This window comes from Mycteria americana, chromosome 3 (genome assembly GCF_035582795.1).
Source record: "Mycteria americana isolate JAX WOST 10 ecotype Jacksonville Zoo and Gardens chromosome 3, USCA_MyAme_1.0, whole genome shotgun sequence".
Taxonomy (NCBI): domain Eukaryota; kingdom Metazoa; phylum Chordata; class Aves; order Ciconiiformes; family Ciconiidae; genus Mycteria; species Mycteria americana.
In genome coordinates this window covers 44,017,914-44,042,739 of record NC_134367.1, presented here as the reverse complement: position 1 = coordinate 44,042,739, position 24,826 = coordinate 44,017,914, and the positions used below count along the sequence as shown (strand labels likewise).

Sequence of the window (24,826 nt, the reverse complement as noted above, 5' to 3'; positions counted from 1 at the left end):
CGCTCCCCGCTGGGTACGGAAGAGGGATGGCGGGTGAGAGGCTGAAAAGTTTTCCGAGTTTCCTTTCTGTAGCTAAATAAAAGCCGTGGTGAGATGCCGGAGAGGAGCGGGACAGGGTCCGCCTGGCTCTCCAAGCGAGGGGGGGAGGGCGTTACCTGCGGAGCCCTCTGCCAGCGCCGCGGCCGGGACCCTCGGGGCGAGCGCAGACGCGGGGACGCTGCGGGCCGGTCCCCTCGGGGGTGAGGTCCCACCCCTCCGCCCCGCGGCTACGAGACTTCGGGGCTCCCTTCCGGGGCTGCCTTCCCGGGCGCTCCCTCGCCAAACCGGCGGCTGCCGGGCGGGGTGGGGGGGGTCTGGCGGGGGCGGCCGCGGTACCGGTGCTCCGCTGCTGCTCGGCCGCCCAGCCCCGCTCCTCAGCGCGGCGGCGGCTGCGCGCAGCCCCGCGCGGCGCCCGAGGTGGGTGCGCGGCTGCGGCTCCCCGCGGAGGCGAGAGGCCGCTGCTCCCCGCCTGCGCGGCGCCCCGCGGAGCCCCTTCCCCGCGGCCGCGCCACCGCGCTTCGCCCGCCGGTTTTACGCCTCCTTTCGCCCTCTGTCCCGCCGCGCCGCGGAGAGGGGCCCCGAGCGGCGTCTCCCCCGCGCGCGGAGCGCGGCCCGCTGCGCCCCCGCGGAGGGACCACGCGCGGGAGGCTGCGCGTCCCCGCGGGGCTGCCGGCGGGGTGCGCGGGGCACGGCGCCGTCCTCCCGCCTCGCTTCCCAGCGCCGCACCACCGGCCCTGACGGCCCCAGGGCTCCCCGGGCTGGGAGCAGCGCACCAGCCGCCGGCCTGGGGAGCTCTTCCCCGGTAACTTTCGGTGGCACACGGAAACGCCACGTTTATCTTTGCGAGGGGTGTTTGCAGAGCAGGGCTGTATGTTTGTTTGCTTGCTTGCTTGTTGTCTTTTCTTTCTGGGGTGTGCCCGCCCGTTGCTATGTGATGGAGAATTGCTGCCAGATAAAAAGTATAATGAATCGCAGCCGTGGGACGTCGTGCTGGTGCTGAAATGGTTAAATTTTTCGTGGTACCTTTTTTTCCAGGGCCATTATAAATGTTCTTGTTCAACAAACCACCACATACACCACCTGCTTTTCTATAGAAAGCGTTACAAAGTAAAGCCCCTTGAATCCAAGCTTAACGAAATAAGCAGATAATCTTTCTAGAGAGAGACTATCAAACTTCCTTAATGAGTAGCTCCACTTTATTACTGAAATACAGGCCTGGAAGCTACCGTTTTGTGTTTAGCTAACATTCCAGATATTACTGTATGAACCTTTAAATAACTTTTTTAGTCATCTCATCTTTCTAGTAATTCACTGAAATTTTGTGTTAAATTCTACTAGGAGAAAGGGCCGAAGCCAGATTTATAACAATTTCAAAAGACCTGACAAAAGTTGCTTCAAGTTACAGCCTTAAATCATGCCTTGAAATATTAGTACTTAAATGCTGTGTATAAAGTTATAAATAGCTTTATAGCTAAAAATATACTGAATAGATTTAAATTAGAAATGTTACTTTTTATTTAATCAAATAGAAGTAGGAAGTTAAATGTACAGCTTTGAAGAAGGAATCTTCAGAGTGTACCAAACCTAGATATATGGTTGATCACTTTACAGCTTTGGCTGTTTGAAAGAAGGTATTACAGCAAATTATTTCACTTTTTTTTTTTTTTTGGACATCAGAGATTAACATATGTACCATTTGAAAGTCTTACAGAAACTTACAATAATATGCTAAGGAAGAAGCTTAGAGCTATAATTGAAATATAAGACATATATAGAAATCTATGTTTGGAGGTAACAGAACATCAGTAATATAACCTCCAATATGTACTGTAAAATATGTAAGAGTTGGTTTATTAGTCTGTGATTAACCACTTTCAGAGACAGGGTTACAACTAGCGGAAAATAATTGATGTCTTTTTGTACAGAAGTGTCACTGGGGTATAATGACATGAAGATTTTAGTAAGCCATTACCATAAAGTGAGTTAGTCTGATTTTGTGTATGTAGTATTTTGTGTATGCAAAGTGTGAGGTAATTGCAGAGTCTTTTATTTTCTCTATTCCTGGTTGTCATTTGTTTATAGAATTACTACTTTATCACCTAAGGGACATATTTTGTTTTCTTTCAAACTCAAAAAGACCATTGCTTTTGCAGTGCAGCTCCTGGTAAGGTATAGACTAGTCCTGTCTAAATCAGTTTGGAAAAGTTTTGAAATGTTGGTGTATATTTGTTTGTTTTAAGCTCATTGTAATAACCAGCATATGGGAAATGTCCTTCTTATGACAAAGGAGATGAAGGGAGCATGCATCTTAATGATTGATTAGTAACACTTTAGAGCACTAAGAAAAACAATACGCTTTGATTTAAGCAATGGAATTGTTAAGATTAGTGTATGTCTGCTTATATGTGGATGGTACATAATTGTTTAATCATCTATTTACACGTAAAGGCATAGTTGTAGTTGCAGATATTTTTTTAATAATATGAAGACAAAAACTAATTTGTACAAAAATTGTATTCTTTTTATCACTTTTTTTAATTCAAGCTTTGTTCTTTGGTTTTATATTCCCACTTATTATATTTAACAAACAGTGGAAAATCTTTTTTTTTCTTTTCTAGTAATATTGCTGGACTCTAAAGCACAACAGACAGAGTTGGAATGGATTTCCTCTCCTCCCAATGGGGTAAGTACTCCAGGCAAAAATTAAGTTCCTAAAGATGAGTAGTTGTTTTACCAAAGCAATTGAAAGACTTGCTTTAAACTAGCTCCCCCTCATATTTCTCTCAGTAATCGTACCAAGTGTTTACGGCTTTTTCATTTTTAGAATGGAAAGACGTGTACCTCAAGTTACAGTGTACAAATGTACAAGCTAATTAAAAGTAAGAATCTGTTTAGAAACTCACCTAAATATTCCCAGTAGCTTTATGTTTTTTAGTGTAATCCTTTGTGCTGTACCAGAAAGCTCTGTGTATTTATAACACAGTATTTTAAATCACTTTTTTCTTCTTCATTTAGAAACAGCAGATTTACTTCTGTGTGGAAACTTTCTAAAAATATGTTTTTCATTTTCTGTATAATGGGTGATCATAAATTTGTTTATGATGTTTTCTTTGTAATTGAATAGCACAGATTGAAGTGCTCTAAAATAAAAACATTTATACTGCAGATGTGTTTGAAATGACATTCCAAACTTGAAACATCCCCAAGTCTTGAGGAGCTTGATATCTGGAACTAGGCATGAATTATATGGCTAAGGCCACCTCCAGCTTGCTTACAAATTAATCTCATGGTACTCCATGAAATGTGCCATTGTAAAGTACATCATTATAAAACCCGAGAAGTTTAGAAACATCGGTGTTATTGTCTTATTTATTATGCACGTAAAGTTGAGAAATGCTGCTTTCAGTCTGAATTAAAAGTGGTGTAAAACCCCTTCTTCCTCAAGCGTTGAGGAAGAACATTTTCAGCAAGATATAATGGGTATATTGTCCTACCTTAGCTAAGTCCTACCTTAACTCAGTCTGACAAATCATAAATTATATGGACAGTTCTTACTCATGGAAGTAGTCTTGCTGAATCCATTGCGACTTCTTGCATAAACAAGGACTTGGGGGATCAGGCCCTTAATCTTCAGCGCATTAAGAAATCTGGAGCCAGAAGAGCGTGAAGTGTGAGTGGGGATATAAAAGTGTAACAAATCCTTTAAATAAGAAGAATGAAAATCTGAAAGTGTCTTTCTTTAAAAGCAAGATCGTAAAATCAATACAAGCATAAACTGGAAACGAATCTAAGGACTTCAGAAAGAATGTAATGTGAGCTCAACGGGTATGATGGCTAATAACCTCGGCATTAGCGTTTTGCACTGATTGAAGCCTTTACCAGAGGTGTTTGAAAGATTAGCTTGGTGGCAATTATATTAGGCTAACCTGTAGATAATGAAAGACGTCAACACGTTACACATGTCAGCATACTTAAAGATGAAAGTAGAGTCAAATTCACCAAATAGTAAAAGGCGACTTTTAGAGGTAGAAGCCAATTTCAATCAGGAATTAAAACTGAATCAAAACTAATGACCGGATTCATATGCATGAGAACGTTCAGAAATAGTTGCCTGTATATTAACATAAAAATACCATTTTAATAATGTAATTTTAAAAATAAATGTTTTTCTAGTTTTAATTACTGAATTTTCAACGATGCAATAAAGACTTCATGGGAATAAACACAGAAAATCTTCTTGAAACTACTGCATCATCATAGTACGGAATGTATCAGCCAGACACTCATTAAATGCCTTATTCAACTGCAAATGTTACATCTAACAATGATCTCAAACATTGTTAAGATAACTAAGAAGTTAAAATACCATATATTGAAACCAATAGAACAGGACACATTCAAATAGAGTTGCATGTGTATCACCCTATGTTGCAGCAGGACAATGAAAAGTTGAATTTTCTTGCTGTAAAAGCTATCATGGAACTGAACACTTTAGAAAGACTTTAATGAAACGTGACCTCAGATGGCATAGATGAAAACATATCCTGAAGTACTGATGTGTTTTTTTTTCCCTGCAGAGAAGCAGGTACACCTCCAATGGGCTACTTGAAATAATAGGTCTGTGATTACAGAATTGAATCATAAGTCATATTTCCTTAATTTTTTAGGAAAATCATATTCCATGGCTTTGGGAAAATATGGAAAGCTAGACCAGCATTTAATGCTAGGGTTAACGTAAAGTAGGACTTCTTATCTGAATTTAGGGTTTTGTATTGTTTTCCTTAACTGTAGCATAAGAATCTCTCTAATACTAGGTAGCCTCGTGTAGTGGGCTTTTGACTCCAAGAAGGCTTGTTTGTGTTGTATTACTAAAAAAGATTTGATTTTGTTAACTGTATTTTGTTTGTTTGTTATTTTTTTGTTTTGCTTTCTGTTTGTTTTTTTTTCTGGGGGAGTGGGGATTTGTTTTGATGGAGTAGTCCACATCGAAACCCAAAGAGTCAGATTCTGTGTGTGGTGCATTAGAGTTACTTTCACTTCAAAAGTATGATATGTCGTCTAACTGGAATATCTCATTGCAGAATCTGGCTTGGTGTTTTGAGGGAGGACTGCTTACACAAGATAAAAAATAAAACAAAAAACCCCAACCAACGCAAAATCAAAAAACCCAACACTACCTCATGTGAAATGGGGAATATAAAAATCAGTAAAATTTTAGGCTTCATGCCTTTTTTGTCTTCTTTGTGGGGTTTTGGTTTTGGTTTTTGTGGTTTCTTTTTTTTTGTTTGTTTTGCTTTTTGTTGTTTGTTTGTTTGTTTGTTTGTTTGTTTTTCAATGTGGCAGAGCCAAAAGCCTCAGTTCAGGGCCCCTTTTCTTTCCTTGTTAATACTAGTTCTTATAGAGGGGGAAAAAAAATCTTACCCATTCAGCTCTAATAAATCTATTATGAAGACAGACTTTCTTCTGTTCTGAGATTAATACAGTTCCATATGCAATCAGTTCAGTTAACTCCATGAGCATTTAATAATATATTTCAATAATTTAATACCATATGCATATATAATACCATATATACCATGTCTATATTAACTGTAGGTCTTTGAAATGCGCTTTGATATTTACAACTTCTGTGCATTTCAGCAACTACAGCCGTGATATATTTTGTGGTGATAACTTCCAGCATCAATTCAGCCACATCTGCTTTTTCTTGGAGCAGTAGACCAACATTAAAATGATCTCATTTGCTCTCAAATAGGCTTGCAAAGTACTGTATACTGCATGGCTCCAAGTTTGGGAAACCAATGCCTTCTACGCTTGGTTACCGGTATAAGCAATGTCAGTGGGTGCTCCATCCTGCAGAGGTGCCGAGTATGCTAGTCCCACAAAGCACTTAAGCACATGCTTACCATTAAGCTCATAAGTACTGTCATTGATCTTAAGCATGAGCTTAAGTGCATTATTGACACAGGGCCAGAGGGCTAAGCGCCATACGGAGAAGTCATGGTTGCTTGTATCATCGGGTGAGGATAGCTCAAAACACCCCCCTAATTTATTACAGCTGCGGTTTCTGCAGCGAATTAAATATTACAAGAAATGCGAAAAAAGTGAGACAGATATTGTTTTGCTTACACCTGGGCAGATCCACCTGGTTGATCTCAGTGGAAGGTTTGCCGTTGCCGAAGGTGCGAATTCCCACGCCACCAAAGGCCGTTAAAGACTACGCGGCTGTTACAGGCTTACCAGTTTGTTACGTAGTTGTTATCCTAAAGAGGGAACAGCAGCAAAACCCAGGCTTTGAACCAGTGAACTTTCAGTCATGTGGGTTGTTCTTAATTACTTGGGTAATCTCATGGTTCATTTGAACTCCGAACTAAATGAAGTTTGCTCCTTTTAACATGGATGCAGCCACTGAGCAAAATGTGAGGTGAGGAGCTCCTGCTTACCTTCTTTGGTTTGTAAGTAGAACAGAAGGTGGACTGAACAAAAAGGGGACAACTAAAATGTTTTCTTGATTTTGGATTTTTAATTCTGTCCGTTTTCTCTTGCCCTCTCTCTCTATGCCACTTTCATCATATAGGAGTGAAAACTGTACGGCTCACAAGTTTCCCATGCTTTCCGTACAACTGAAAATTTAACTGGAAGTTTTATGTACATAAGTTTTATGTACTGTGACACTAGGCAATTTCAGTTTCTAAGACTTCACTGATTTTAGGTTTCTCTGGAAGTGAAGCTGCCTCCCTCCTTTTGGTCTGTGCTTACCCAAAACTGTCATGACCTTAATGAAATGTGGATGAGCCCAGTGTGTAATCAGAACTTGGTACGTTGAACAGCCTTCTCTGAAGCTTCCCCTTTACAACTGTGCCTATGATATGACAGTGATATTTAGAAGTTATTTGTATGTGGGAAAGATGTGGAGGGAGAGAGAGCCTGCAGCTGCATTAATATGTACTTTCTTCATTTGGGTGTTAAGAGTGTTTTAACAATAACCTACTTTTTCTGAAGCCATACTGTAAAAAAGGAGGAAACTTGAGTTGTGTGAAACCTTTTAAAGTACACAGTAGTTACATCTGGTGGCGTACTTGTTTTGTATTACTAACTGTTTGTTATTGTTTTAGTGGGAAGAAATTAGTGGACTGGATGAAAACTACACTCCTATACGAACATACCAGGTATGCCAGGTGATGGAATCAAACCAAAACAACTGGCTTCGGACTAACTGGATTGCAAAAAGCAATGCACAAAGGATTTTTGTAGAACTGAAATTCACTCTGAGGGATTGTAACAGTCTTCCTGGAGTTCTGGGGACTTGTAAAGAAACTTTTAACTTGTATTATTATGAAACAGACTACGACACTGGCAGGAATATCCGAGAAAACCAATATGTAAAAATAGACACTATTGCAGCAGATGAAAGTTTTACCCAGGGTGATCTTGGGGAGAGAAAAATGAAACTTAACACAGAGGTGAGAGAAATTGGACCTTTGTCCAAAAAAGGATTCTATCTTGCATTTCAGGATGTAGGGGCCTGTATTGCTTTGGTCTCTGTCAAAGTCTACTACAAGAAGTGCTGGTCCATCATTGAGAACTTAGCTATTTTTCCTGACACAGTGACTGGCTCAGAGTTTTCCTCTTTAGTTGAAGTACGAGGAACTTGCGTCAGCAGTGCAGAGGAGGAGGCAGAGAACTCGCCGAAGATGCACTGCAGCGCAGAGGGAGAATGGTTAGTGCCTATTGGAAAATGTATCTGCAAAGCGGGATACCAGCAAAAAGGAGACACGTGTGAATGTAAGTAAACATGCAACTTGTTGTAATATGTACATTATAGGTCATGTTCTACCAGCTTAATAATTTTTTTTTTTTTCCCCCCAAGAGAAATACGTCATCAGTCTGCTTTTAACGTTTTTGGATCCTCACTCTGTAAACTTCACACTGTCTAATCCAAAGCAGTCAGCGCTTCTGGATAGGGAAATCAGCAGTTGCGTACTGCGTTTTAAAATTTAATCAAGAAAATTTAAAGTTGTATGAAGTATAAATATAGATTCAGGATTAACATTTTAAACCGGTTAAGGTTATGTTCCTTGTACCTCTTGCCAAACGAGTCATACCGATCACAGAACATTGTATTAATAATCTCAGATATTAGTAGTTAAACAATTTGTTCTTTCACATAGTCTGTGGCAGAATAAGGAAACTAAAACTGAGGAAGAATGAGGTGTGGTTAGTAATGGAAAGAATACCCGTGCAATAAAAACTGAGTTAGAGGTTTGTGTCGTAAGTGCATACAAATTCAGACAAAAGAGTATCATTTTAGGTCTTTCAAACAGAATATCAGGTTTCCAGAGTAAAGTATGTTTTCCTTTCTACAATATCTTTTTGCGTAAAACTAACTCTAAACTTTTGTCTTGCCAGGATATCATGGTGATTAGTTTAAAATACTAGCAGATCAGAGACTACTGAGTTGTACTTTCTAATTTCTAAAGAAAACTATTAATTAGAATATTGAAAAAGGAGTAATTTTTGAGGGTCCTGCACAGAGTGGCAAAAGCTGGAGGGAGTTCTAGTGACAAATCTGGAGTCCTGTCATTCAGTACAAAATGCGAGTTCAGGAAGGAGTCAGGTTGCTTTTGTTTTGGTGGTTGGTTCTGTTTCTTCTTCATACTCTATTTCAACGTAGGGACGTTTTGTTCTCGCTCGTCCTTTCAGGGGAGTTTTCCCTTTAGATTTGGAGTGAGAGGCTTTCTTCTCTACTTCTTCTTCCTCTTCCTGCTCCTCTTCACTACTTGTCTCCAACTTATCCGTGTCCTCAAAGTCACTGAGGTCACTGTCATCTGCTTCCACAAACTCTCTTTTATCCAGTTACCCATATTCTTAGAATAATACTTACCCTTAGCATTGCTGTCACTAGGGCTACATGTGTAAGAAAGACGCTTCTGCTTAGCATGAGAAAGGATATTTCGTTGTCTTTGCTTACAGTAAAATCAAGAGAATAGGCAGTTTTTTTGAAGACAGGTATTTTCATGTACATTTAACACAAGGTCTATTATTTTTATCATAAGATGACACAAGGAGTTATATATTACCATATTTTAATGTAAGATAGGCAGACATTTCTTGGTGAGAAATGTTGTAAGTCAAAAACTGGAAAAAACCCCCCACAAATCTGTGAAGGGGAGAAACCTACAGAATCTCAAAAACAAAGCTGGCAGCAGTCACTGAGTATGAGACGTCTGTACGAGGACTTCAAAATCCTCTAGGGATTATGAGCACCCTAAAAGAAAAATAAATGTATCTCATTATTAATAATTTGTCCTCAGGAAAAAAAAAGATTGTGGTCTTGACAAGTTTTTACGAAGAGATTTGGTACAAGGTGAAGGGAGTGGAGTTGTTCTGATGCCTTTGTAGCCTTGCACAAATCTTTCATTGTTCTGTCGGGAAGGGATGAGGGCTCGTATGCTGCGGAGGGTGATCTCATTAAGAGTAATCGTAATATGAAAAACTGCCCCCACGAAACCATTCAGTAGACTGTATTAAAGCTCTGTTAAAAATATTAAGCATTGTGTCCCATAGAAGCCTGTTTTGAGGTTTTCGAATATTTTTTTGAAGCGACTGACTTTTTTCCTTTTCTTAACTTGCTCTTGATTACAGACCTAGTCATGGTTGATGTAATTAATATGCTAACTTTATTTGACTTTCAGTAAAGGAGAGAAAGTATCCAAAAAAGAAAGCAGTGTATGTTAGGAAGTGGGTGGGGGACAGGAGCTGAGTGAGTGTGGGGAGGGTGGATGAGGAAGAAATTGGTGTTTGGTAACTGGAATTCAAGTAACCTGTTTATTAAACAGGCTTCTTAATTTCTAATCACACTAATGTTGACAAAAGAATTAAATGATAACTTGTACTTGAGTACAGTAGCGTGCTCATTTGCAAGAACACTTCCCATTTTTGGCTTGCTTCCAAAGCAATCACTAAGAGAATATACTATTCTGGAAACAGTCCAGAGGATCATTTATGGTATTTTTCCTCCTTTTTTTCAGTGATCCTGTTAAGAGTTTCAAAACAAACTCTGTCTCCATACTGAGGCAAGTTAATGTATTTGAGAGGGAAAAAGTGGGAGGCAGGCACTCGCCAAATGCGCGCCGTTGGCAGCTCGGAGTCAGAATGATCTGGGTGACTGCGGCGCACAATAGTAATTGCTGTCTGTGATACTTGTTAGCCATGTCTGTGCTCAAGGATGTTATTAAGTATGATCAACTATGTAGTGACCGATAATACAGCTGGCACACTGATACTGCGTCTGTTTTTTGTGACAGATATTGAGAGAAACTTATCTGAACATTGACACTAATGCAACTGGCTATCTGTTACTGTCAAGCTGTGTAACAGATCAAGCAGAAGCAAGTTGGCGTGTGCTTCCTTAACCCAGAGCTTTTATAGCCCTGTCTGAGGGCTCACTTCTGCAAATACTTTGTACCTGGCATGCTGCGTGACTTCTTTGGGACTACTCATGGCAGAAAGCATTGTGCTCTGTCAGGATGGGCAGAAGTCTGTGATTCCTCTCTCACACTTGCTAAAGCTCAGCTGAATTAACTTGACACAAAGGAAGGTCTTTTAAAGATACAGAATAATACCTTATCTGGCTGCGTTGTAGCAAAGGTAGGAGTAGATGGCCACATTGTAGTTCCAAATAGCTCTTCAGCCTGTAACTCAGTGGGGATTTTCATTTGTGTTAACGCTAGCTTGATTGGCTGGCTGTGATTGAAGAATGTGTTCTTTTTGCATACAGCTTCTCTCCTGTGTGTGAAATTTATTGAGTTCAGATACTAAAACAATTGAATTTTGATTTATACACAACTCTGCACTGGATGTGTTGCCAGAAGATTTTTTGTTGCATAAATGTAAGTAACTGGTAATGCTGGGAAGGATAAGGAAGAAAACAATCATGAGCGGTGAAATACATAACCTGGAAAATGAGCTCCCATGTGTTCCTCCGTCAGTGCTCGATCTTTCAAGCTGAATTAATCTTTTTTTTTGGATGTACACTGATTACTTCTCACTATAGGCATGCCAAGGAGTCCGTGCCACCTCAGTGATCTATCGTGATAACGTACATATGTAAGAGAGCCAAATTCGAGGGAGCTCACAGTTGTCATTTAGAGCAAAATCTTAAGGCTGGGTGAAACAAACATGAGAAAACTAGATGAGCCTCTGAACTTTGAATTGCAGATTCTTTTGCCTTTGTGCAAGGACACTAGCTCCTCAGCGTTGATCTTACGTCTGCTGGTGTGTGGCACTAGGCTTAGGTGTGGAAGTTATACATTTTAGAGGATTGTCCTGAAAGGTACCTAGCAAAGGTACCAGAAAGATGCTTAGAAATATTCAGTTCTTCCAACATCATGTATTGCATCTGTTCTGGCAAAAAAAAACCCAACCACAAAAACCCAATAAAGTTCTCACTAACTGTAGTGTACTCCCAATAGGTCTAACTTTGATTTTTTTTTTTCTCACAGTGGAGTACAGTCGATATGTTCTGCATGTAAGGACAACACTGCAACTAGTGATTGGTATTTGAAGGAGAAAATAATTCTTTGAGAACTTCTAGTGTAATGTATTTTCCATCTGTTTCATGTTAGTTGGGGGTGGGGAGGGAGAGAATTAAATTTATTCAATCGGAGCAGTAGAGTGATATTTCAGAAGGTAGAAAGCATCTCTTAATATGACTGAACTGAGAAATTACATAGATGATTTGGCACCAAGTCAAAAAATTCAGAATTCTAGGGAAAGCCAAATGGGTGCATTTTACTGTTAAACATTTTATAATACCATATGCATGAACAGTTGTTTTATTGGCCCCAAAATGGGGAGGGGATTATAGCTATTTGTACATTTTGTCTTGGTGAGGTAAAAAGGGAGCTACAGGCTTTTCTTTCCAAACTTTGTCATGTGCTGTACACTGTGCCAGACTGGAAGCTGCATCTGTTCCTCCTTTTTTAATTCTTGGTACAAACTTTTATCTCTTGACTTTGTGAAATATTACTTGATAACAGATCCAGAAACCAATTTGCCTTATGCTTGCTATATTTATGGTAAAGTATGTGTGGTTGTGGTTTTTTGTTTACTTCTTTTTTTTTGTTTTGTTTTTTAATATTACTCCACTTAGGAGCTGATGTGCCACAAGTTTACTAGTAGAGGTCAATGAATTAAAGGGGGAATGTGAATAAGTTGTCATTAAAATAACGTCACCATGCTTCTAAAAAGCCCAAGCTGCACACATTCTGAATTGGGTGTAGAGTTTAGCGCAGGTAGTGTGTCCCAAAAGCTGCGAGTGACCTGCAGCTTGAGTAACCTGTGTTGACGTTCCTCCATTTTCAACTTGAAAATGTTTTGCTTTGTGGAGAAGGGTCAAAATGGTAGAAAACTTTCTCAATGGCATTTATATCATCAAGAGTCTAAAAGTTTCCTTTTTTGAAGAAGAGTTACCTTTCTTCCATTTGCCTCCAAAACTACTCTAGGGAAGAGAATGTAATTATTCTCAGCAAATTGAACCAGAGCAGAGAATGAGGATATCTCTGAGTCTTGTAATTTTCTCTGAATCCAGTGGAAGTTCAACAGGAGAGTGTCTACCTCCTTCCCTTTTTATCCCCTAACATATTAAATAATTTTTCTGTCCCTTTTTAAAGAAAGGTCAATGTGATCTGATATCAGGTCCCAGATACAGCTGCATAGGAACTATTGGATTTAAAAAAAAAAATCATTTAAGTATCTTTCCAAAGTTTCCTAGCAGGGTTCAGAAAAATGTACCAGATACTTTTAAGGTGAAAGTAAGACCTTTTAGCTAGATGGTCAAGAATACTGAAGAGGTTTCTACTATGAAATGCAGAGCTGTGATTTCTGCTTCCAGCCCCCTTTGGAGTTTTGAGAAAGTTGAATGTCTTGGCTTTCCTTCACCCTGGAGTCTTCTGACTGCCATTCTTGTTGGAGAGATGTGGTAGAAAGATATATTTTCTTGCTATATCTTTCTTTCAGAACAGTCTAGTGTTCATAAAGAGGATGATTTTCACAAATTTGTCAGTCTCCCTAAGTCATTCGGCTTTCTTTGATCTATTTTGTTCATGTCCTTCAGCCTTTTGGATGTGTTGACACAGAGAAGAGAAAGGGAGAGGAGCTATGTGTACTGTTAAACACAACCTCTTTGAAGAGTGGTTTCCAAATTAAATCATACAAAATGGTCAGGGCTAGCCATCACCTGAAGAAACTGGTGCCTTCATGCTTCATAGCATTTTTTCCAGTCTCCTCTGGGTTGCCTTTTGGCCCTAAGATACAATTATTTTTTTGTAGTGTTCCTTTGCCTGAAGTGTCTGAATTAGTTTGATTAGTATGATTATAGGCCATCATAGTTTTGGCGATACAGCATCCTCTCTCTTGAGTGCAATGAAGATACGTGAGAAGTAAGGTGATGTTAAGTTGAAGTGATCGAGTGGTGGAGGCAGTCGAAACCGGCTAGTTCTCATCCATAATGTCATCAGAGCGATCCCTAAAATGAATTAACTGCAGAGCTACTGACAGGTTTAGTTTCCAATGAACTAGTTATTTTGCTCTGGAAGAGCTGACAGGAGTGAAACAGCACAGGCAGGTGGGCAATCAGGAGCCCAGATCCTAGAAGTGAAATTGTTGGATGATGTAGTTGAATGTAGCACTCTTTTCCTTCTCCAGCCTCTCTTCTTCCCCGCCCCACTCTGTTCCTCTTCCCAGATTCTGTTGTCTCCAGAAATGAATTTTATTTTTGCATTTTGCTAGAACTTTGCGGAATATCAGTTCCTTAAACTAAATTTGTTGTACTTTTTTGTTTTCTTTTTGTCAGATTCACTGCTGTGCACAGATTTTGAAAACAAAACAAAGCCAGCAATGAAATCTAGCAGAATCTTAGTAATTTCTCCTTTAGTTACAGAGGAAGCACTAAAGCTGTCTTTTTACGGGCCTGGGATGCCACTGCTGAATTAGCTATGGTTGCTCACCAGCTGGGCTGTTAACTCCTTAGCCATAAAGTCTATCTTCTGTCTGTTCTAAATGAAGCTTTAGTTGGTACTTAGAAATGGAATCTCATCATGTCAAGTCTGTTGCCCAAAACTGTACATCTTGCTTTTGAAACAAACTTTTCTGCCCAGAAATCTTTTGTGAAAGGTGCAATAGGCATGCAATAGTTTTTTTGTAATTTTCTAAGTATAAAAGATTTTCCTAGACGAAAAAGCAACTGGCTTGCTTGGAAATTCTGAGGGTTTTTTTTTGTCCAGGGTTTCTGTTAATCTCTGAGAATTAAGGCACTAAAATAAATTTAAATATTCTTTCACTTCTGAGTACAAATGGGAGAAGTGACACATATAATCCTTGTTAGGGGAATCTCAAGTGTACATGCATTCCATTAAATATGACTGTTAACTTTTTAAGGATATAACAAGCAAAAAAAAAAACCCCAAACCCCCCAACTAGAAAGCAAGGTTCCCGGAACTGAAAAAGGAGAGTTAGTAGGTTACAGCGAAACTGAAAGTAGAGATCATTTAATGGAAGAACTGATCACAGAGAAGAGAGGAACATGTTAATAAGTGTTTAACTAATCTACTTTATGTGTCTGTAAGACATCTATTATATGGATGGTGAAATGCTGTTCAAAGTTGTTTGAGCAAACTGTGCAGTTCAAGGTAGAAATTGTTCTCTGAAAAACAAAGAGTCTTAAGCAAAGGAGTGAAGTGGAGGTTCTTATTTGAGAAGTGGGACAAACATAGAGAGATCCATGTGTGGTACTGAAGTTGGAAGAAAATTAAAATTATGTGAACAAAATGTTTGCTTTACTACATTAGCTTTTGAATTTTGCTGCATCCCAAACTTCCTCTGTTATCATTAAAATATTTGTCCCCCACACCCCAGCAGTTCATATGTATTAAGCAATATTAAATCTTTAAGAATATCTGTTTGTTTTTACTTGGGAAACAGTGGATATAGTGTTCTTTTCTCTTTATCTGGGTTTTCAGTTAGTATCATGCTTATTAGCACTTAAACTACAGTGTAAAAATTAATTGTTCCTTCTTGACTTCTCAGCGTTAAACCAAGGTGTTTTCCCTATACTGTGCAAGCTCTGTCTGCAATGTTAATTTAGTTATTAAAAACAGTAAGCTGTACACATTTTGTGGGTTAAAAATTTTTAAACTGAAAACAAGTAAAACATTTTCAAATTAATATCTGCAAAGACAAAATGGATCTTTCGAAGTATACTCAATACATATACTTTGTTTACATCGTGATTGTGTTGGTCTTTTTCCCCCCATAGAAATACTATAAATATTATTTTGTTAATAAAAACTTAAGGCTAAAACCAAGTTAAGAATAAAACAAGTTGTAAGGGGTTTCCTTAAAAGAATTAGAAATGTATGTGCAGGGAGCTTATTAAAAGCCAACCATGGTTCACATGACAGGAAAAATATGCAAATGTTTCTCCTGTAAGCCTTCACAGAATGTTGTGGCATCAAGCAGGGAAAAAAAAAAAAGAAAAAAAAGGCAGGTTCACTGTTTAATTCAGCATTACCCATCTTTAATTTAATAAAAAGTAACCTCTCTTTACAGGATGATGTATCTAATTTCTTCTATAACCTTGCATTATTGAGAAAACAGCAGCAATAGCAAATACGTTTAAGACATTTTTGTGAACCATCTTCTCCTTACTTAGAGAAGCTTTTATCCCTGCACACTTCCTAATCTTTCTGTTGCCTGTGTCTGTCACAGTGAGTTCTCTTGTCCCTAATATTAATGAAAAATGTTATATGTGAAAGTGAATAGTATCCTAGTTAAGAGTTCACAGCAGAAACTTTATTTTCTGTGGGAATCTCATATTTAGTTTCTTGTGCTCAGACATATCAGCAGTATGTCCAGTGTTTTCACCAAGGTGTCTCTGGTGAAAGATTATTCTCATGTACTTTTCCATTAATGACTATTTCTGACTCATCAAGTCTCCCTAATAAACACAACATGTCAACATACTGCAGAGTGACTGTTTAGTATTTAACGCTTTTTTCCTTACTTCTGTTTTTCTCCATTAATCAGAGATTTTCCTTTTAGGAAAAATTATCTTTTAGAAGCTATATGCATTTTAGGGAATTTGGCTTAATATTAAGCTAATTTATAAGTATAATTCAGAGTAGCAAAGGAAACCAAGTATAAAACTTGTGTGAGATAAGAATTAGGCTCAATTATTATACTTCTAGAGTCCTGATCCTGTCAATGCATGTACCTGTATAGCTTTATTTAGCTGGGTGGCCCCGCTGCCTATCCTAAGGAGGATAAAGTTGCTCACATATGTAAGAAACATCAGGGCTTTTTACCCAAGGTAAATTGATACTTTAAATTCTTAATTTGGACTAGTTACATGTGACCCTTGGCAAGATATGGCTGTCCTGCAATAATAATATCAATCATTTTTCTAATAAAAGTCTAATTAACTGTAATTATCAGTATTTTCTGACACCTGACATAACACAAATGTGTGTGACTGATGGATAAAAAGAGAGTACATGATTAGGAAATATAATTAATGCTATTATTTCACAATGTATTTGATATACATAAATGCAAAGATTATTTCTTGCTGTAATTGTGAAATAAGTTAAGGGTCCAATTTTGAGAAGCTGGTGAAGTCTAGAGCCCTGTCTTGCTGGTTGGCTACTGATTTTGTTTTGAACAAAAAAAATCCTGATAGTATGTATTACCATAAATAAACATGCTGTAGAAAGTGTAAAAATGGGGCTCCTACTTTTCAGTAAACAAGTTTATAACTATTTTAAGAAAGTAATGCCTGATGCAGAAAACTATCTGTAGGACTGTGGGCTGAGGCATCATCCCTAGAACTTAACGGCAAGAATCCCGTTAACTCTATGAGAGTAACATTGTGTGTTAATATTTTCCTACTGAGGAAAGTGCTAATGTTTGAAGTAACTGTAAGCATATACATAAACCTAAAGCTTTTATGTTGATGAAACATATTTAAATACATGTTTGATTAGGTGTGCTTTTCTGAATTGTAGGTATTGTGTTGGTGTACAGAGGAGCGAATATAACCGGGACTCAGAAATTCGACTGATGGTACATGAGATATATAATCTCTAGCATAATTAATGGATATAGCTTGTTATTATACTTTCCTTACATTTAGTGAATGTGAAATATCACCTAGCCTAGATGACTGGTGTTAATTTTTCCAGTAGATTGAACACAATGGATTGAACTAGGGTGGCCCTTGAAAGTGATACTCAGAGATCTTCTGGCAGGTGACTGATATGGTGGTCCTCATGTAGCCATATGCATGTGACCTGGTGTATGTTCCCTTCACCTTACTGGCTATGTCCTCATGATGCGACTAAATTGCAAGTGTCCCCTGATGCTTGATAGAGCTTATTTTTCTCAAATGACCATGTATATGCTTTTGTTCTAGTCTTATGAAATAATGTACATGTGCATATTTCTCTATAGAAGTCTAAACCCCTGTGTAGGAGAGGGGCAGGATGTCAGAGTTCTCCATCCACTTCTCATGGACCATCAAGGACAAATTCAAGAGTTGTCTGGAGCTTGGGTTAATGACCCAATCAACTCCACCTGAAAAGTTGGTGCTGCCTGGGGCCTCCAACCCTCCAAATCCCTCAGTTTCTCAATTTACTAGCCAGTCTTAATTTATGAGTAGTAAGCGTAGCATTCTTTGAACTTCCTGAATGTACCGTCTTTTTCTACACTAAACTATTGTGTGGGTAGATTTTGAGAACGGATAATACATTTCATGAATGTCTGTGTGGTGCCTATTTGAATCAATCCATTTGTGTCCACAGAGGGACATAGTTGGTGTTGAGAATCTCATTAAATCTCTAATTTAAAATCTTGGAGCCCTTGCTTCACTACCATGAAAATGCTTGAAGAATGTTGGCAATTGAGATTCTATAAGTAAAGTTTATTGTATTCCTAAAAGTTTGGTAGTTTGTGTGCCAAACAGCTCAGTCCTGTCGGTGCTGGAACAAATTACATGTTCAAAAATTTGGCTGTGGAACATGGTGGCTAACGTGTGGCTGTGATCACTGATCATATTTACATTATCTAATTCAACTCAAGTTTTCCAGACTTGGATCAATTATTTTCTTGCTGAGGAGAATTTGAACTCAGATCTCTTACTTCAAATAGGGGATGCCCATTAGCCAACATACAGTCACTGACAGAAGGTTTTATTGGCCCCTGCTGAAACTTGCTCTTCCCATAGTCTAGCAGTTAGAACCATTCATATGGAACGATGGGTTCCAGTCTCTTAGGTTCTGAACTTTCTTCCATATATGTATATATTTAATATATAAAACACACACGCGCATGCGCGGACACACGCATATATATATAAAATGTAAAACATTTAAACTTGGATTTTTGAGCTCTCGTGTTTCAAAATGTTAACATATTTTTGTCTTGATCAATTTATTTGCACAGTATATATATGTATATATTTCTGAGGTGAATGATAGAACTGGAGAAAATGTTCTACTGATTTTTCATTTGTTTATAAGGGTGATTTATTTATATGTCAAAGCAAATGGAGGCATATTGATCTTTTTTCTTTTTTCTGTTAGACCATATAGTTTTGTTTGAAGTCTTAAAATATCAAATAAGAAAATGTAATTAGAAGGAAAAAGATTGCATGAAATAGATTTTTTTAAAATGTTTTAAGATCATCTTTGCTATTTCTTTTTTAATTGCTGAATAGAGATCATTTTGGAATGTGATTGGAATCCTGTTGAAGAGAGGGTATTCATACTTGATTTTGTCTTGAATCAGGCCCATGATACAGTCTCTTAGCTGAAATCAAACATTGAATCTTGGATGTTTGATTTCTCATGTTTCAAAATGTCAACATATTTTTCCCTGATCAATTTATTTGCACAGTAAATAAATTAGATAACTGTCCATTTTCATTTTTGTTCAACTTATTGAAAAGTTTTGTTCTGTGCTGGTAGCTCTTCAGTAAAAATTAACATTCATTATTTTCTTTCTTGAGTATATCATAATTGTGACATTGTTTTGTGCTGATTGTGTAAGGACAATATGTTTATACAGACAAATGGACAACTTTGAAAATGTGGGTAGTTTTACTGACACTAACTAGAAAAAGAAGTGCTGATAAAGTCCCCCCCAAATGATACCTAAAGGAAATGGACATTGTTTTAACTGTTAGCAAATCCCAAGGCTCCACATTGTCACCTAATTATCTCACCTATGGAAGTCTCAGCCAGATTTAATCTGCAGCCTGCTGCTGGGAAGTGTGAAAGTATCATGTGCTTAAAATCATAAGCAGGGTTGAAAATCATGTCCCCCAGTGCAGATTGAATAGAATAGTCAGTCTATGATCCGTGACTGTCTCTGCTGTTCACTTTCACTTAACATTAGTTGCGTATCACTTAATTTTCTGATTAAAAGGGGGAATTTTTTGGCTTTATGATGTGTCTGCTTGTCTGTCTGCTTTAGTTTGTCAATTGAAATAAGTCTCTATTTGGCCTTTTATTAAAAAAGTCTCATCAGTGGAATTGCTAGTGCATAACGCCACTAAATGAGGGAGAGAAATAACATATTTTTAAAACATACTTTTTCTTTTTCCTGGGGCAGTGCAACAGAGGAGGAGACAATGACATGCCTACTTTTCATCTTTTATTTTAAAGATTTTCTGTCATACATAGAGCTACACAGTCACTATATTGTGTATTACCCTTGTAAAAATCATATATCCAGGAGCATAGGATTCAAAATTGTGTGACACAAGTAGAGATGAGTGTTTTTTAGAAAGTAAAACACATGTTGATAGTACAAATTATGTGCAATCTTTAAGTGGAGATTTTATTTCTCTCCTTAATACAAGGACTAAATGAAAATACAATCCCTGTTCTCACAGAACAAACCCCATTTTTTAAATTCCACCATTTAAAGACATTTTGTGTGTTTAAGCAGTGACAAGGGTATTCATTATTAATTAACATTCAGGAGATAACTGACTGTCAGTTGCCAGTCAAAGTGGAGCTTGGAAGAATGTTGACATTGATTGATGGACGTGTTCTGGGACTATGCAGAAACAGGCTGCTCAGGTCATCTGAACACAAAAACATTACAGATCAGCTCCACGTACACAAAAAGATCTTTTGCTTGGGCTGCCCTTCTTTCTAAAGGGAGGATATCCTTCCATGTATCCTAGATTCACTTGATTTGTAAGTTAAACCTCAGCTTTCTAGCACCATGGTCACCAGTTAAGAGCAGCCTAGTTTGGTTTAGTAAATATGGGTAACGTGCAATCGTGCTGTTTCTAGCTGTGAGTGGCTGAGGTGCTTAAGCATTCAGATTGAAACAATATTTTTGGATATTGCTTTATAAAGTGCTATACATACTTACCTAATGGATATATACTAATGTAATTTCTTCTTTAGGAGGAAGAAAATCCCCAAACCCTAATTTATATTACATTGAAATGCAGAGATGGAAGAGGCTTTTCAGTCTTGCAATCTCTTCAATCTCTTCAGAAGTGAGTTTTAAATATCTGCAATCATACCAGTTGTCTCTATTTCGCTGAGTCAGTAGTGTATTTATATTCAGTGAAATGAAGATCCAGCTTGTGGCACCCTCACACCTCCTTTTCAAGGAGGATATAACAAGCCCTTTGTGTGTCACATACAAATTACACTTGCCCTAGGCTGGGTAGCCTATGCTCCATGGGAACAGTGGCTCAGCTCCTCCTGCTTCGTGAGGTGGGCACCTGGTTGTACAACAGTGGTAGTAGTTAGCTAAAGAAACACAGTATGGTGGTTTATGGACAGTATAGCCCATATAGCGAGATGATACTTTCCTGTACAGGTGAACAGCTTGGTCACCTTCAGGGTATGATAAGCACCTGCTTCACAGGTGCTTATTTCTCATAAATTTTCTTCCTTTTAATTACCAGAATATGCTTCCAAATATATCATGGTTGACTTGGATTTCTTAACTAAAAGAGATGGAGGGCTGTTCATTAAGGCGGTAGACAAGGAGAATATCTTCTGACTGGAGCCCTTTTCCTGTGATTATCCATCGGGGAAAAAGGCCTGTGCTGTATTAAACATCTCTGTAGGTTAACAAATGGATCCATCTTGTCCTCTTTAAAATCCCTATAGCTATCTGCTTTGGGAGACACTATAGTTCCACCCAGACCAGATGGAAGTAGCGTGCTGCTGGGGATGCCTTGCCAATCTCCATCCCTGATAGCAGTTTCTGAAACATATTGGAGAAATCTGTTGAGAGCTGTCATCATTGCATACTTACGTGCCAGTTCTCCCTCTCCCTGTTCCTTCCAAGTACCTGCAACTGGAGTTCCTTAGCTCTTCCTTCAGGGCTGGCAGGGCGCGCTCAAGAGGCAGAGCTCCCTGCCTTTACCCGGTGGAAAAGGGGACCACAAATGTTTTTGTTGCAAAACTGCTTATTTTCCCTTGGGTAAAATCTTGCTTGCTTTATTCATAAAAAAAAATAATTAGTCCCTTGGGACTACTTGTGAGAGTAAGAAAAACAGGAATTGGCCCCATGTCATAACCATCTGTTATTAACACAAAGAGCAAGGGCCCAGTCTTGCAGCCCTTGCTAAAAGCAGTTTGTTTAATAGGAGTTACTACAAATATGAAAAATGTCTGTTTTCCTCATTACTGTGGCAATATTCCCTACCAGTAGTGTAAAAAAAAAAAAGAAAAAAAAAAAGTCATCATGAGTCTTGGTGTACAATCGCACAATTGTGTTATTTTATATTGTGGTAGGCTGTATGCAATAAACATCTCATTCCAAGAAATATATTATTGCTGTATTTTCAAAAATCACTTCAGCTACTTTCATGCATATTTTTTCATCGTACATCTTTTTGTTTTATGGCTGAATTATGACCGGATTTTCTTTTCTACTGTTTTTATGACTGAGGTAAACTTACTTTTTGATCACAGCTCGTTTGAAAGTGCTGCCATTTTTCCCTCTCCCCCAGCAGAAAATGTTTGCCTTTTTACTTGATGACCCCCCCCACTCCTCCTAACCGCCTCCCTCAATTATAACTACAAGCATTATTGGAAAACTGAAATAATTTGATCCATCCCGCCACACTATGTCATGGCAGAGAGGTAGTTTTGGTGGCTGATACTTCTATTCACCTTTATAGGCTGGACTGCCAGGTTGGATTACATGTTTTCCCACCTTTGTGACCTCCCCTGTATTTGGCATTTCTACCTTAATATTTGAGAGAATTACTCCATAATATTTACTACAAACCCCATAGCTCTGTAAAAAAACAGTTTTGGTGCCCCCCCGCTCATTTTTTTCATCAGCTTTTATATGCATGGTTTTTAGATCATCCTTAGTTCTGAGAGTTGTGCCAGGCCCTGCTAGATAACTTGAGCCGTGGGTTTTAATAGGGGCGTTTAATCTGTGCTCCTTTGCTTCTGGCTATAAACCTATGTTGGGCATAGCGAGGGTTGTTATAATCCTGTTGATTGCACCTCGGTGGGAGTCCAGTCCTCTGGCTACCTATGCTGCCTTTAAGGGTGGCTTTACACAATCAGTCTGGCACAGAGCACATGCAGCGCAGCCCAGAATCTGGGAAAATATATGAATTATGATAGGAGGCTGGGTGTTTCCATGGTGTATGCAGAAAGACAGGAATTGCTGTATTGGATCAAACAAGTAGCTTGTCAAATCCATTACTCTTTTGCCAGCAATGTCCAGTAGCAGATGTTTAAAAAAAAAAAAAAAAAAGATAAAAGAACATCAGTTTTGTTTTTCTTCAACCCCAAAGCATTCTATACAGCTCTGTTACGTTTCCTTTATATCCTTTCTCCGGTCATTCTGGCATTCAAATGTTAAAAGATGTCTGATTGTTTTCATTCCGTGTAATAGATATGTTCTAATCCATTTAAGCTCCTAATGTATTTTTGTGATTTTTGTTAAGTTTGTGCCTCAGATTTAAATAGACTAGAAATTCTACAGATGTTTACATTATTAACTATTCAAGCCTTATTATTTATAAAATGCATACTTTGAACTTGACTGAAAATCCCCTTGAGAATCTGACATAGAAGTGTACACAGTAACAACACTAAACTGATTTCTGTGCACTTAAGAGATGTGTATTTCAAATAGTTTGACTGAAGAAATGAATTCATCATTTGTGAAGTATGCGTAGGACAAATGCACTGGAATTTTATTACAGCAGCGTTATAGCAACTACTTTTTCTGCATTTATAGACACTTTGAGCCATCGAAGGGTTAACCCCCCCCAGGCAAACAGCGTATCACTTTCCTTAAAATGCCGTTGGGAAACTGAGATAAATGGTGAAGCATTTTCTGTGTTGACATGATGTTCGCCTGTCCGATTGCATCCTTCCCAACAGACAGCAGAGAAGCAATTACAAAAAAAGACATCTGTGCCAAGGTTTGGCTAGCCAGGGAGGGCAAGCTCTTGTGTTTAAGAGGTAGAGAATCCAATCGATGAAAATGTCTGGGCCTGTTAGCACCAATAAAGCTGAAGGCCACTGGGAAGCTCAGAGAGGGTCTTTTGTTGCGGAGACAGAAAAGAGGCCGAAGCTGTGACACTCGGGGAGGAATAGGGTCAGCTAGTACCATCATCCATCTTCCTCAATGGCAGCTTTCTGTCAGTTTTTAACCCTGCTCAGCAGAGGATCTAAACCTCTATTGTTGGCACCAGCCAATTCTCAGCCAAGTGTAAATGAAGTTAATATTCACTGACCTTATGCATAGCCAATGAAGGCCCTTGATGTCATCCTGGAAATAATGTTATCTGACACTTCAAAAAGCAGATGTTGGCAGGTTGTTTGTGGTTTTTTGCTGAGCCAGTATGCAAAGACGCATTGTTTAGCCACCTCGCATTTAAACTGATTTCCATAATAACCACAAATAGGCCTTTTTGACCTTAAATTGACATAGTTATGGTTTTAGTTTGCATATCGTTATACGCTGCTCACAAAGCCTGGCTAACCTGCACTAAATGATCTGGGAGAAGTAGCTCGGTTCACTTAGATAAGAAATATATGGGTCAGTGAGCAAATTTTATTTATGCTGATAAAACGGTGAGTAATTAAGATAGTTTAAATAGTTCAAAGCAGACATTTTTAGAACACAATGAAGAACAGCATTTATTTTGCAACATACCTTCATGAAAGGAAAGATATCACAGAAGTAAAAAAACCTGTCGCTTTCATGGGTATGGATTTTATTTTGAAAGGCCTATTACAAGCAATGGTTAAGGTCTTCCTTTGTCCCCAGTAATATTTTGTCATGGGGAAACATCATTATTCTAATATTGTTTTAATTACAGAAAGTTAAACAGTTTTCATAGGTTCCACTTTGCCAGAAATTTATCTAACACAGAAGCGTACTGATGATAACTGCATATTTATACAGTGCATTTCATCCAGATAGATCCCCAAACCTTCCACAGACTTTTACAAACAGAACGCATCTGCACTTCTCTTGTGCGAAAGCCAGCGTCGAGCATCTGTTGTAACTCTGGGGTGACACACTATGGCTCTTTTTAAGTCACAGTGGTGTTTCTCAGCAGCCTGTGGTTCTGATTCAAGGAAGCACATAAGCATGTACCAGGCATGGGAGGGGAAAAGTAGTTTGATTTGAGTTTTTTCTTGTAAATTAGCTGTAATTCTGGCTTACGTGTGCTTACCTTATGAGAGATGAACATAATGGCTTATGGTAATAAAAT

General features: G+C 38.5%; 1 protein-coding gene across 7 annotated transcripts in view; it reads left to right on the top strand.

Moving 5' to 3' along the window:
- Positions 1–24,826, top strand: part of EPHA7 (EPH receptor A7) — a 176,481-nt gene that overhangs the window by 2,042 nt on the left and 149,613 nt on the right. For 3 of the 7 annotated variants that reach the window (XM_075498392.1, XM_075498391.1, XM_075498394.1), the window contains exons 2-4: positions 2,658–2,722; positions 6,752–6,856; positions 7,155–7,824. In XM_075498392.1, the coding sequence (XP_075354507.1) occupies positions 2,658–2,722; positions 6,752–6,856; positions 7,155–7,824 (840 nt within the window). Of the gene's footprint in view, positions 1–2,657; positions 2,723–6,751; positions 6,857–7,154; positions 7,833–24,826 lie in introns of those variants that run through there. The other 4 variants (XM_075498397.1, XM_075498395.1, XM_075498393.1 and 1 more) reach the window with 2 other exon arrangements.